Source organism: Colobus angolensis, unplaced genomic scaffold (assembly GCF_000951035.1).
Source record: "Colobus angolensis palliatus isolate OR3802 unplaced genomic scaffold, Cang.pa_1.0 Scaffold7, whole genome shotgun sequence".
In the NCBI taxonomy this organism is placed as follows: domain Eukaryota; kingdom Metazoa; phylum Chordata; class Mammalia; order Primates; family Cercopithecidae; genus Colobus; species Colobus angolensis.
Genome location: NW_012120709.1, coordinates 14750994 through 14763325, shown reverse-complemented (window position 1 = coordinate 14763325; position 12332 = coordinate 14750994). Strand labels below are relative to the sequence as shown.

Genomic DNA, 12332 nt, shown 5'->3' with positions numbered 1-12332 from the left:
AACTGATTCCATCGCTTTCTAATATACAGCCATAATTTCAATTAAGACCACTGACTTGGTATAATCTTTAAGTAGTTTAGGATTTTTAGCCTACTTAAATGATGTGCATAACTGGCCATATTGAGTTTAACTCAAATCTTACCAGCTATGTTAATGCATACTGCATTTTACAAATCCTAGATGATTTGCTAAAAAAATTTGTTTACTAATAGGCACACATTTTAAAGTATTAGTACTTAAGAAATTATTGTGGCTAAAGTTGAGACCCATTATTTACCTGGGCCAAAACAGTGCATTATATGTACTCAAATTTTTATTGAACATACTTATAAGAAGTCTATGGATAAACTCTTCACTCTTCAGTGAAACCTTCTCCTTGATGAATTATATTTAACACAAATTAACCATTAATTCATTTCATTTCACCAGGTATATATCCCCCCAAAAAACTGCATTTCTGTATTTCAGACAGATGATGACATCTGATGGGAGAGAAATCACATGGCATTACAAAAAAAAACATTGGGTAGGCAGTCAGAATGACTGGATATCTGGCTCACTCTGTCATTAACTAGGCCTACTTTCTTGTTCATAAACTAGCTGTATCCGATTAGTGATTCTCTGTGTAGAAGAGAGTTTCACAATTCCCTGGGAACTCTTTCAAAACATACAAGCCCTGCCTTCCTGGGATATAGTACATAAGTGATGAGTCATCTTTAGTTTAAAAAAAAGAAACAATAGATTAGATGATCTCTAATGTTTCCATTAGTTCTCATGCTCTGGGATTTTGTTAACCATACTATCTTACCTATTCTAATTTCTTAGGGGAAAAAAGTCAAAATATATATTGTATACAAAATACTTAAATATATCTCATGATTTCTATTCTGAAAACAAAATTCTATTAAACAATATTAATCACTAGGTGATAATATTTAGAGTTATTTTAGAGGTTATATGCAAAAGAACAAAAATAATGAAAGGAAGTAAGTTATCACATGTTTTATTATTTTCCAAAGAAAGTCTCAGAAAATAATACATTGAGGAGAGAAAATATGCCACATTAACTACAAAACAAAGAAGAAGAAAACTCTTTTTATTATTTATCAAAGTACGAGAATTCTCTTCACATAAGTTATAAAAAGGTAGACACTAAGACTCAGGATGAACAAGAAACATAGTGATTTAATAATAAAGATGGTTTGGTTACTAACTACATCATCACTATCATCCCCCTGCAACTCAGAATGTAAAAAAAGTGCTGAATCAAAACAAAAATAAAACCTGCCAAACAACAAAGTGCTGAATCTACTGTATGTACAAGATTACCAATAGAAGAAGTGGCTACACTGCGCGTATAAGCCAATCGCTTCTCAAACCAAATAGCTGGATCCAAGAATTTTTCCATGCAGAAGTAACGGAAAACGGGTTGAAAATTTTGGCAAACATCCATGAAGACTTCATATTTATCTTCAAAAGACTTTTTTTGCACCTCCTTTAAATACAGCATATATATAATTATTTTTCAATATTGTATTCAATTAAACTAATATCCACATTTTTATATAAAAATATAACAGATACGGGGCAATAAAGATGAACAGGATACATTACCTACAAGAAGCTAACAGTCTGGATAGGGAAGCAATCAATTACAAGTGACAATCCCTTTAGGATTTCCGTTATTAATCGTTGGGAAGGAAGCACACCTACGGTGACTGTTACTTGTTTTGATTAAATTCTAATTTGAATAATCCTGTAATCTTAAGCAGAAGCAAAGACAGAAACACCTCAGTAGTTCCAGTAGCTCAGATGGCATCACAACATTGGGTTGCAATAGAAAACAGGAAAAGGGGAAGAACAGAGGAATCCCTCATGGATGGCAGGTGACATGACTCAGATCTCTATCCTCCAACATATTCTTGCTGTAAAATACTACCCGAAGCAAAGCTTACTGACTTCAACTCCCTCCCATCTATATGCTGATGATTTCTAAATCTGTATGTTTGGCCCAGATATCTTTATTAAGCTTTAGCTTAGTATGCTTCTCCAGCTGCCCATTCAACATCTTCAATTGGATCACTTCCAAATCCAAACAAATACTTCTTCATCTCCGGCAAACTTTAGTCACCTCCTCTATTCTTCAATTCAGTAAAGAGCTTCACCATCTACCCAGCTGCCCCAACCAGAAAACTGGGAGGCAGTGGCTACTCCTTTTCTCCAACTTTTTTTTTTTTTTTTGAGACAGGGTGACAGGGTCTCCGTCACCTGGACTGGAGTGCAGGGGTGTGATCACAGCTCATTGCAACTTTGGCCCCTGGGCTCAAGCAATCCTTCCACCTCAGCCTCTTGAGTAGCTGGGATTACAGGCACGTGCCACCACTACCTGGCTGACTTTTTATTTTTTGTAGAGATGGGGTCTAACTATATTTCCCAGGCTAGTCTTAAACTCCTGGGCTCAAACAATCCTCCTGCCTTGGTCTCCTTAAGTGCTGGGATTACAGGCATGCGCTACCACACCTGCCCCCCAACCTTACTTTTAATCAGCAATCAAATCCTATGAATTCTGTCTCCTTCATATTTCTTATCTCTACCCACGATTCTCCCTTCCTACTGCTATTCATCTCAGTTCAGACCATCTCATGCCTCCAGTCTGCATTCTCAAAAATAGAACCCACAGTGCTGTCGGAGTTTCTTTCTAAAATGCAAGTCTGATATTACTATCCTTTAGGGTCTTATAAGACCTATAGCATAAATTGCAAACTCCTTTGCATTTCATAAAGCAACACTCCATCTTTTGACCAACAACTACTGCTCCAATCTCATCCAATCCATCTTTTCTTCCTCAAACACTAAGCCTATGCTTATGTTGTCTGTGCCTGCTCATGCCTCTTCTCCTTTGCTTATATGCTCCTTCTGCCTGGAAAAACGACTCATTTACAAAACTTGGTTCACACACATTTTCCTCTGTGAAGCATTTCTTGGATCTACTTATCTCTATTCTCCCCACCCCAGGCAGAACTAAGCACTTCCTTCTCCATGCCTACACTGTACCCTGTGTGCTGGGTACAGATTTCCATCACAACACCTATAGCACTTACCACATATTTTTAAAAACATGTCACAGAAAGCACAATGAAATGAAAAGTAAATGGATTTTGGATTTAGACAAGGCTCAAATCCTTGCTCTGTTTATTAGCTCACTGGCCTTAGGGAAGTTAAGTTCTCTTAAATGGGGATTTTCTCTCTCATTTTAAAATGGGGATAAGGATCATGATGGTTAGTCATACTATTTGTGAAGTCTAAAGTCAGCACAGTACCTGGTAGATAGAAAGCATACAATAAATGTTGCTGATTCTGTGAATGAGTATCAGACTAGATGGCCAATGTGACACTGTAAATGTCTTAGAAGGTTTTCTATTTCAATTTCATAAAAAATTACTTCATACTCTTGTTGTTGTTGTTTTAGTGTGTGTCTGTTTTTTAGAGATGGGGTCTTGCTCTGTTGCCCAGGCTGGCCTCAAAATCCTGGGCTCAAATGATCCCACAGACTCAGCCTCTCAAGTGGCTGGGATTACAGATGCATGCCATCGCACCTGGCATTTTAGTGTTTTGTTTGTTAAGAATTAGTTTATTCCCAAATTGAAAACAAATCAGCACACATTGAATAACCTTTACATTTCTTATCTGACAAGGGTTGACATATGTAGTTTAAAATCCTTCCTTTTTCACTCACACACTTTCATTCTGATGAGTTTACTTTCTTTTACTTATTATCTTTGACAATTATTACCTGATGAAATTTAAGTTTTTTTTGTATTCTACAATATCTGATAGCTGTCAGCTTTAATAAGCCATTAAATAATCTTGCAATAAGCTTTAATTTTGGGTGTCACTCACCATCATTTTCTTTTGGCATTGAAAGGCACTGAAATCATTTGGCCTGTATCTTTTATGAGCACCATCTTCATTGTTAACAAGAAATTCACCAATAGGGATAGTTCCTGTACACCATTCAAGAACACCACTTCGCTGAGAGAGGGGAACCACCTGGAGTTACAGATTAAATACCTTTTAATTTTAAAAGGCCATTAAAGAGCATTTGATGATCATTCAACTATCAGAGTCAGTACAAAGCATTTTTTTCAGGTTGTATTAATATTTCTCTGTCCATAGAAGACAAAGCTCCTTGGAGGAAACCAACCGGAAATAAACTTAAGCTCAAAGGATGTAATTTTCCAGTCAGCTGCCTAGATGTTTGAGAGCCTGCCCATCACTCAGTCCCCATGATTCTGTGCGAGGTCACTCCTGTTATTATACTCACCATCATCTGTCATTAATCCATACTTAGTTTGTCCAGTAAGGAGAGGAATTAACTGCTTTCCTTACAATTTTTATATCAATTAAAGTTGGGGAGCTTCACTTGGAAATTATTACCCCTGAATGTGATCTCAATTTTAGTGTAACTTCATTATTGAAATTACATGTACTCTTGCTTTACAGTCTTATTATCTTCACAGAGAGAAAATGTACTCCTAAATATAAAATAAGCAATTTTACAAGGAAATTTTTTAAAATTATAGGCACACATAAAGTATAGAAAATGATATTAACAGATACCCTTTTATCCATTAAACAGCCATATCAAATCTAGGATTTTCTGACATTTGCTGGGGAAGAGATGAAGCTCCCCGTTGTGTGCTTCACTGACCCCAAGTCCCCCCCCACCATCAAGACGACATTAGCTGGTTTATCATGTTCATGTATTTTTTGGTATACTTTTATTTCAAAGCTATATGTACACAAATAGTTGTAAGTATTAAGTGAAATTATGATACTATATGTATACTTCTGTAATTTGGTTTTTTATTCAATACTATTTTATCCTATGTGAGGATATTTAACTCTACATCATTCAACAGCTATATACTACATAAATACACCACAATTATCCAATCTACATTTACATTGTTTCCACATTTCCATGAAATATTGCTGCAATGAAATAAACTACTCCTGAACATATTTCAGTTTCTCTAGGCAGGGGTGTCCAATCTTTTGGATTCCCTGAGACACACTGAAAGAATTGTCTTGGGCCATACATAAAATATGCCAACACTAACAATTGCTGATGAGCTAAAAAAGAAAACAAACAAAAAAAAACTGCAAAAGAAAATCTCATGATCCTTTTTGTTCTAATTAACATTATTATATTCATTTTCTCAGCTGGTCACTCATCTTTATGGTGTCTTTAATTCTATACTTTTTTTAATTTTAATTTTCTCACATACGTTGAACTGTTTTGTGTCTTAAGGAAGCATTTGATTAATTTATTAACATATATTTGTTGGGGGTGTATTATGTGTTACACACAGGGCTAGGGCACTGAAAACAGACTGGCAAAAAGGCAGATGAAGACTATGCCCTCATAAAGTTTCATTCTGGTGAGGAACATATATCCTAATAAACATTTCATGATATTAGATAATAAGTATAAGAGAACAAAACATAAGTTTAAAAAAGAGACAAAGTGGGTAATGGCAACATGCTCGGAGGCCTTTCTGAGGGTAACACTGGAGCAGAAGCCTGAATGAAGGGAGTGACTGGTGTGAAGATCTGAGGGAAAAGCATTCCAGGCAGAAGCAGAAAAGCCCTGAGGCAGAAACAAATTGGTGTGTCTAAGCTATTGCAAAGACCAGGTAAGTCAAGTGGAGATGACTCATCTATACAAGCAGAAAGTGAGAGGAGTGTGAGGAGACTGGTAGATAAGGCTGGAGGGAGAACAGCAGAGGCAGATGACTTAGAGAGCTGTCATTCAGGACAATGTGAACTCATCTGGGGTTCTGAACAGGAAAATGGAATACAGCTGGCCTCTGCATCCACAGATTCAAAGAAACTGTGGTTCAAAAATATTCACCAAAAAATCCTCAATAAAAATAAAAAAAAAAACCACAAACTTTAAAAACCAATACAGTACAACAACTATTTACATAGCATTTACACTATATAAAGTATTTTAAGTAACCCAGAGATGATTTACAGTAATGGGAGACGGTGTATAGGTTATAGGCAAATGCTACATACACCACTGTATATAAGGGACTTGATTTTAGTATTCACAGGGGGCTCTGGAAACAATCCCCCACAGATACCGAATGATAACAGTACTCTGTCTTAGATAGTTTTAAAAGGATCACTCTAACAGTTATGAATAAAACTAGCTTTTGAAAACCAAGAGCAGAAGTAAACTGTTGGTTTGAACTCTAGTATCTACAGAGATGTGACTGTAGAAGTCGGGTGGTAATAGCAGGGGTGGTAAAAAGTGATCTGCCTGGAAGTTGACCAATAGGACTTGCTGATGGCATAGATGAGACTTGAGAAGAGAGAAACGAGTTTAAAATGACTCCCATTACTTGGTGATATTTAGGAATTTTTGTGAATTGTTTTAGGTGTGATGACAGTAATGTGATAATGGTTTTTTAAAACAGACATTATCTTCTAGATCTACACACTGAAATGTTTACAGATGAAATGATATGACATCTTGCTTTAAAATAATATTGGAAGGAAGTTGATGAAAGGAGAAATGGAACAAAATTGTCCATGAGTTGGTAACTGCTGAAGCTGAGTGACGAGTACAAGGGGGTTCATGATGTTGTCTCCTTTTGCATGTTTGAAATTTTCCATAATAATAAAAGTAAAAAGAAAATAAAGCCTCTAGGTTTCAGTCTGAGCAACCAAGTGAAGGTGGTGCCATCTCTAACAATACACTTTGCATTTTAATTATGTTTATTATGTTTATTTTCCCTATGAGAATGTGAACACCTTAAGAACCAGGGCGATGTTTGACTGCTTCTATAGACCTAGCACTCACTAGAGTATCTAACCCAACATAGGCATATAAATTCACATTTATTGAACAAACGAATGCTCTCATGGCCTTTCTGATTTCCCTTCCTGCCTAAGTATTCTACATTGCCCTCTTCTCCCCTGCTCTTTGACTTTGAGTTAGCTGTGACCCTTGATGCTTGATCACATTAACATTCTTGCAGTGTAGTGTACTTAAAGTCTCTTTTACATTGATTACTCTCTGTCAATATCTAGTTCTGGGGGGCGGGGGGAATCAAACCCTTATTTTTTTTTGTTGAGAGGTTGATGTAGAAAGGAATAGGTTAGCTTTTTCTGCCTCAGCTTAGAGTCTCAACTGTGATGTTGGTTGTTGGAGAAAGAGCTGAATTTGAATTTCAAAAAGCAAATGACAGTGTTTTCTCTGGTACTAAAGATTCTCTGTAAGATTTCAATTGGGTATCTGGGTATTTTGTGTAAATACCACAAAAAAGGACTGATGACTGTTTTCTCAGTTCTCTCAAAATACACAGCTGATACCATCCTAGATACACAGAAATGAAGTTAATTCATTATATTCAGTGAATGCCTTAAGATATTATGGCTTCTCTCCCCAGAACCATGACTGAGATGGAGGCTCTGAAATATGCATGACAAGGAATAAAAATTATTTATTGGCACAAGGCAGGATGATCAGGTTAAGTACAAAGCTCCTTTCAGCACTTTAAAACATATTAGAGACTTGCCTTTTAGAAAACAAATCCTCTGACACCTAAGATTTTAGGCTTGTTCAGTATACTTTGTAACAATGCATAGTTTTGGTGGAGAAAAATGGGGTCAGCCACCCTAATTCTGGTTAATGTTAAGGGTATGTCTGAGTTATCAACATATACAATAAGAACTGTCTTCATTTCCATCTGATTCTCTGACAAGAGGTATCTGGCATCCCTCAAATCCCTCAAGGTTTGTATACCAAGATTTAGTTCCAGGTAGTCAATGTTTGTTCTTGGTGACACAGTGACCACAGAAGACCTGAATGTCAGGATTGGGAATGACTCCACAGATGACTGGACTGGGTAGACTACTTCGCTGTAGTCTAGGGAACCTCAACTAAAGGCAAGAACAGTTAGTTTAACATAATGATGACACAACTTTCACATTCTTGGAGTAATCTCAAAATAACATAATTGGCTTATTGTCGTAATTCTAAGAAATAGTCAAACCTAAACTGTTGTGTTTAGAGGTTATACTTTAATATTGAGATGTATAACATTAAATAATTAATTATCTGGGTTCCCCCCCCGCCCTTTTTTTTTAAGACAAGGTCTTGCTCTGTTGCCCAGACTGAACTGCAGTGGCATGATCACAGCTCATGTACAGCCCGAAACTCCTGATTTCAAGCAGTCCTCCCGCTTTAGCTTCTTGAGTAGCTGGGACTATAGGTGCATGCTACCATGCCCAGCTACATTTTTAATTTTTTGTAGAGATGAGGTCTTGCTATGTTGCCCAGGTTGGTTTCAAACTATTGGCCTCAAGTGATCCTCCTGCCTTGGCCTCTCAAAGTGCTGAGATTACAGGTGTGAGGCACTGCATCTGGCCTCTAGACATTTTTCTTTTCTCGAGACGAAGTCTCGGTCTGTCACCCAGGCTGGAGTGCAGTGGTATGATCTCGACTCAGTGCAACCTCTCCCTTCCGGTTGAAGTGATTCTCTCACCTCAGCCTCCCGAGTAGCTTAGACTAGAGGCATGCGCCACCATGCCTGGCTAATTTTTTTGTATTTTTAGTAGAGATGGGGTTTGGCCATGTTCACCAGGCTAGTCTCAAACTCCTGGCCTGAAGTGATCCACCCACCTCGGCCTCCTGAAGTACTGGGATTACAGGTGTGGGCCACCATGCCTGGCTAGAAATCTTAATGGAATAATTTATATGGTAAAATAGTTTTGTGTGAAAACCAGCTGTTGAAAAAGTCATAAAGTAGAGATGTAAGTTTAGTAATTTCTGCCTTCAAGATATTCTAAGTCAGGCATTGGCTTTTTTGTACTTTACAGCAATGAACTTTGGAGGTTCAATTGTGTACCTGATTAGAAATCTTAGCTACTTTCTGAGAGTTCAGGAGGTGCGCCTATAGCCTGTACTTTTGTAACCCAATTCTTCAGTCATTATCTTTGCAATCTAAAAGTCTGGCATTTAGAGCATAAAAAAATTTCCTTTCATTCACATTACAGGAAAATCTACTCTCTAAAAATTTCTTAGCAATCTCTACATTATCTGTCAGACTGGAGATAGCTAATACATCATCAACTTTGTTCTAAAATTAGGTCAGGTCAATAGATGGTAGAACAAGACTGGTGGGTCTCAAAGTGTTGTCCCTGGACCAGTGCAGCATCAATATCACTGGTATCTTGCTAGAAACGAACATTCACAGATTCCACCCTAATCTTGCTGAATTAGAAATTCTAAGAATGGGGCTCAGGAATCTGTGTTTTAACAAACTCTCTAAGTGACTATGATGTCTGCTAAAGCTCAAGTACCAATGATCTTAACCACCTCAAAGAATTCCTGTACAGGCTGGGCGCGGTGGCTCAAGCCTGTAATCCCAGCACTTTGGGAGGCCGAGACGGGCAGATCACGAGGTCAGGAGATCGAGACCATCCTGACTAAAAAAATACAAAAAAACTAGCCGGGCGAGGTGGCGGGCGCCTGTAGTCCCAGCTACTCGGGAGGCTGAGGCAGGAGAATGGCGTAAACCCGGGAGGTGGAGCTTGCAGTGAGCTGAGATCCGGCCACTGCACTCCAGCCTGGGCGACAGAGCGAGACTCCGTCTCAAAAAAAAACAAACAGAATCCCTGTACAGAGTAGCTTTTATAGAGCAACTTTTGCTTTCTGTATTCATCGAGGATTAATTAGCTTTTTAAACTGCTAATGAAAAGCATCTATTATGTTAGTCATTATTACAGAAAGTTCCATGTCACAAATTTCTCACAAACTTGAAGGCTAAGGAAAAAAATTGTGCTTTCCTTAATGAACAGTATGCCCCTCTCCCAACCAGTAAGTTTTGTATTTGTCTCTGAAAGCAGTAAGAAGCTCAAAACCAAGTTCTGCTTTTTATTTCAATAGCCTAGCTCAAGCAGAATTTTGGAGGGTAGATCTAATTTATTCTTCTCCACTCCCCTATTTAGGGCTTTTAATTTAGCCATTATTTTAAAAATAAAACACATTCCTAGTAGAAAACTAGAAATATATAAAAAAGCAGGTGTCACCCATAGTCCCTGTTAGAACATTTATAGAAGGAGAAAGTTTTAAAATGAGGTACAGGAATGAAATCACAAAAGACAAACCTATGGAAAATAGGCCCTTTAAGTTAAGGATTTATTGTTATTTCTAAACTGGTTAAATGAATAATTAATATGAGTCAAAGATGATCAGCTAATAGAATGTGACTGAGGACTGTCTTCTCAGGCAAATAGCTAGAGGAAATGTAAGTGGGTACACCACCATTGGGAGTAATTTGGCAATATGTACCAGATTACAGGTGCATGTATCCTCTAACCCAGCAATCCAACTTTTGGAAATCCATGCTACCAATTTGCCTGCACATGTATGAAATTTGTATGTTCAAGGTTATTCACTATAATACAGCATTGTTTGTACCAGCAGAAGACTGAAAACAACCCAAATGCCCATTGATAAGGACTTGTATAAAAAACTACATACATACACACAATGCAGCTGTTAAAAAAGGAGAAAGATTTCTGTGACATATGGAGTAGAAAAAAAAGGAAAAAATACCTAAGTATAAGAAACACCTAACTATAATTAACATTAATAAAGACTTTTTAAAAGAAAATAAATCTTTATTATTTGGTCCTTCATAGAAAACATTTGTAGACTCCTGGTCCAAATAATGGCTGCTTCTTCTTCTTCTTCTTTTTTAAACAGGATCTTGCTGTGTTGCTCAGGCTGGGGGCTCACTGCAGAGCCTGAGCTCACTGCAGCCTCAAACTCCTGGACTCAAGTGATCCTCCCACCTCAGCCTCCCAAGTAGCTAAGGGACTACAAGCACATGCCATCGCGCCTGGCTTTTTTTTTTTTTTTACTTTTTGTCAAGATGGGGTCTCACTATGTTGCCAAGGCTGGTCTCGAACTCCTGACCTCAAGCGATCCTCCCACCTTGGCCTCCCAAAGCATGAGGAATATAGGCATGAGCCACTTCACCCAGCCAAATGGCATCTTTTATATGTTTCTGGTGAAGTAACAGAAGTATAAATAGTTACCTTATAAGTACAGATAGTTAATTTCCTCTTCCTAGTTTCAGTGTTTCTCTGAAGTAATGTATTACACATCTGGAAGACCTGTTGCATGACAGCATCTTGTCTTAGGTCATCACGGCCCTTCAGAATAATTAAACATGAATAAACAAGTACAGTTTATTTTATTGTAAAAACACAGAGCCATCTGAGAATAGCAAAGGGCACTCAGAAAAAAATCTGAGCATCTGTGCACCTCTTGACAGTCTCCCAAATAATTAAAGATCTACTGCCATTCTTTCATTTAGAATAAGCTACAACATTTACACTGATTTAGAAAAAGTTGTTTCCCCTAGCTACTTCTGTAATTAGATTAACTGGAAGTCCCCCATAGGAAGGCATACTGCAAACACCGGAGTAAAACAGCACTGTGTCTTTCCACCACTCCCCAGTAGGACTCAAAGAGCTCGTGAGCAAATGGTAAGGGAAGAATGCTCTCCCTTTTTGGTACACTAAATAGCCCTTGGAACAGTACCAGACTCAGTATACTGACACAAAGGACGTCAACTTGTACTATTCAAGGAGATAAGAGACAGACACCAAAGTATTTTTTTTTCACAAGAAGCAAGCTCACTGTACATGTCTGTACATCTTAATGGTATTCTTTTACTTGAATCAACCATATAATGATGGTCTTTCAGAGACACACATACACACACACACACAAAATAGAGAAAAGCCTGGTTCCAGAAAGTAATGCATTTCTACTCTACAAATCTTCCTCATTTGCAATTATTCAAAATAAAGACAAAAAAACAAATAAAGCAGAAAGAAGATATCAACTAAAATTTTTCATCATTAAAACTCTTAAGGGCTAAGCCAGAGAAGGGATGGCTCACCTTAACAAGCTGTCTCCTCTCCTTGCCATCAGAACCTACACAATCTATTATTTTTGGTAAATTTACACCTCCTGCTAAGCGAAATTCTGCTTTAAATGACTGTATAGTCACGAGATTTCCATATTCTCCTGTGTGGTCCACCTAATAAAAGCATAAACATGATTGATAATAGGTCACATACACTATTTGCACTTAAAGAAAAATACATTATAAATGTCAATTTTAATATTAAACAGGAACAAATGACAGTGTGATACTGGTTAAGAACTGCAACTATAGGATGGGTGTGGTGGCTCTTGCCTGTAACTTTAACTACTGTTTAATTAAAGATTCACTAAT

The 12332-nt window shown here is 37.5% G+C and overlaps 1 protein-coding gene across 3 annotated transcripts in view; it reads right to left on the bottom strand.

Moving 5' to 3' along the window:
• ATM (ATM serine/threonine kinase) overlaps positions 1-12332 on the bottom strand; it is a 134540-nt gene that overhangs the window by 15078 nt on the left and 107130 nt on the right. For all 3 annotated transcript variants that reach the window (XM_011926674.1, XM_011926676.1, XM_011926675.1), the window contains 4 exons: positions 11994-12134; positions 11122-11238; positions 3901-4050; positions 1330-1495 (listed from right to left, as the gene is read on the bottom strand). In XM_011926674.1, coding sequence (XP_011782064.1) covers positions 1330-1495; positions 3901-4050; positions 11122-11238; positions 11994-12134 — 574 coding nt within the window. The remainder of the gene's footprint in view (positions 1-1329; positions 1496-3900; positions 4051-11121; positions 11239-11993; positions 12135-12332) is intronic.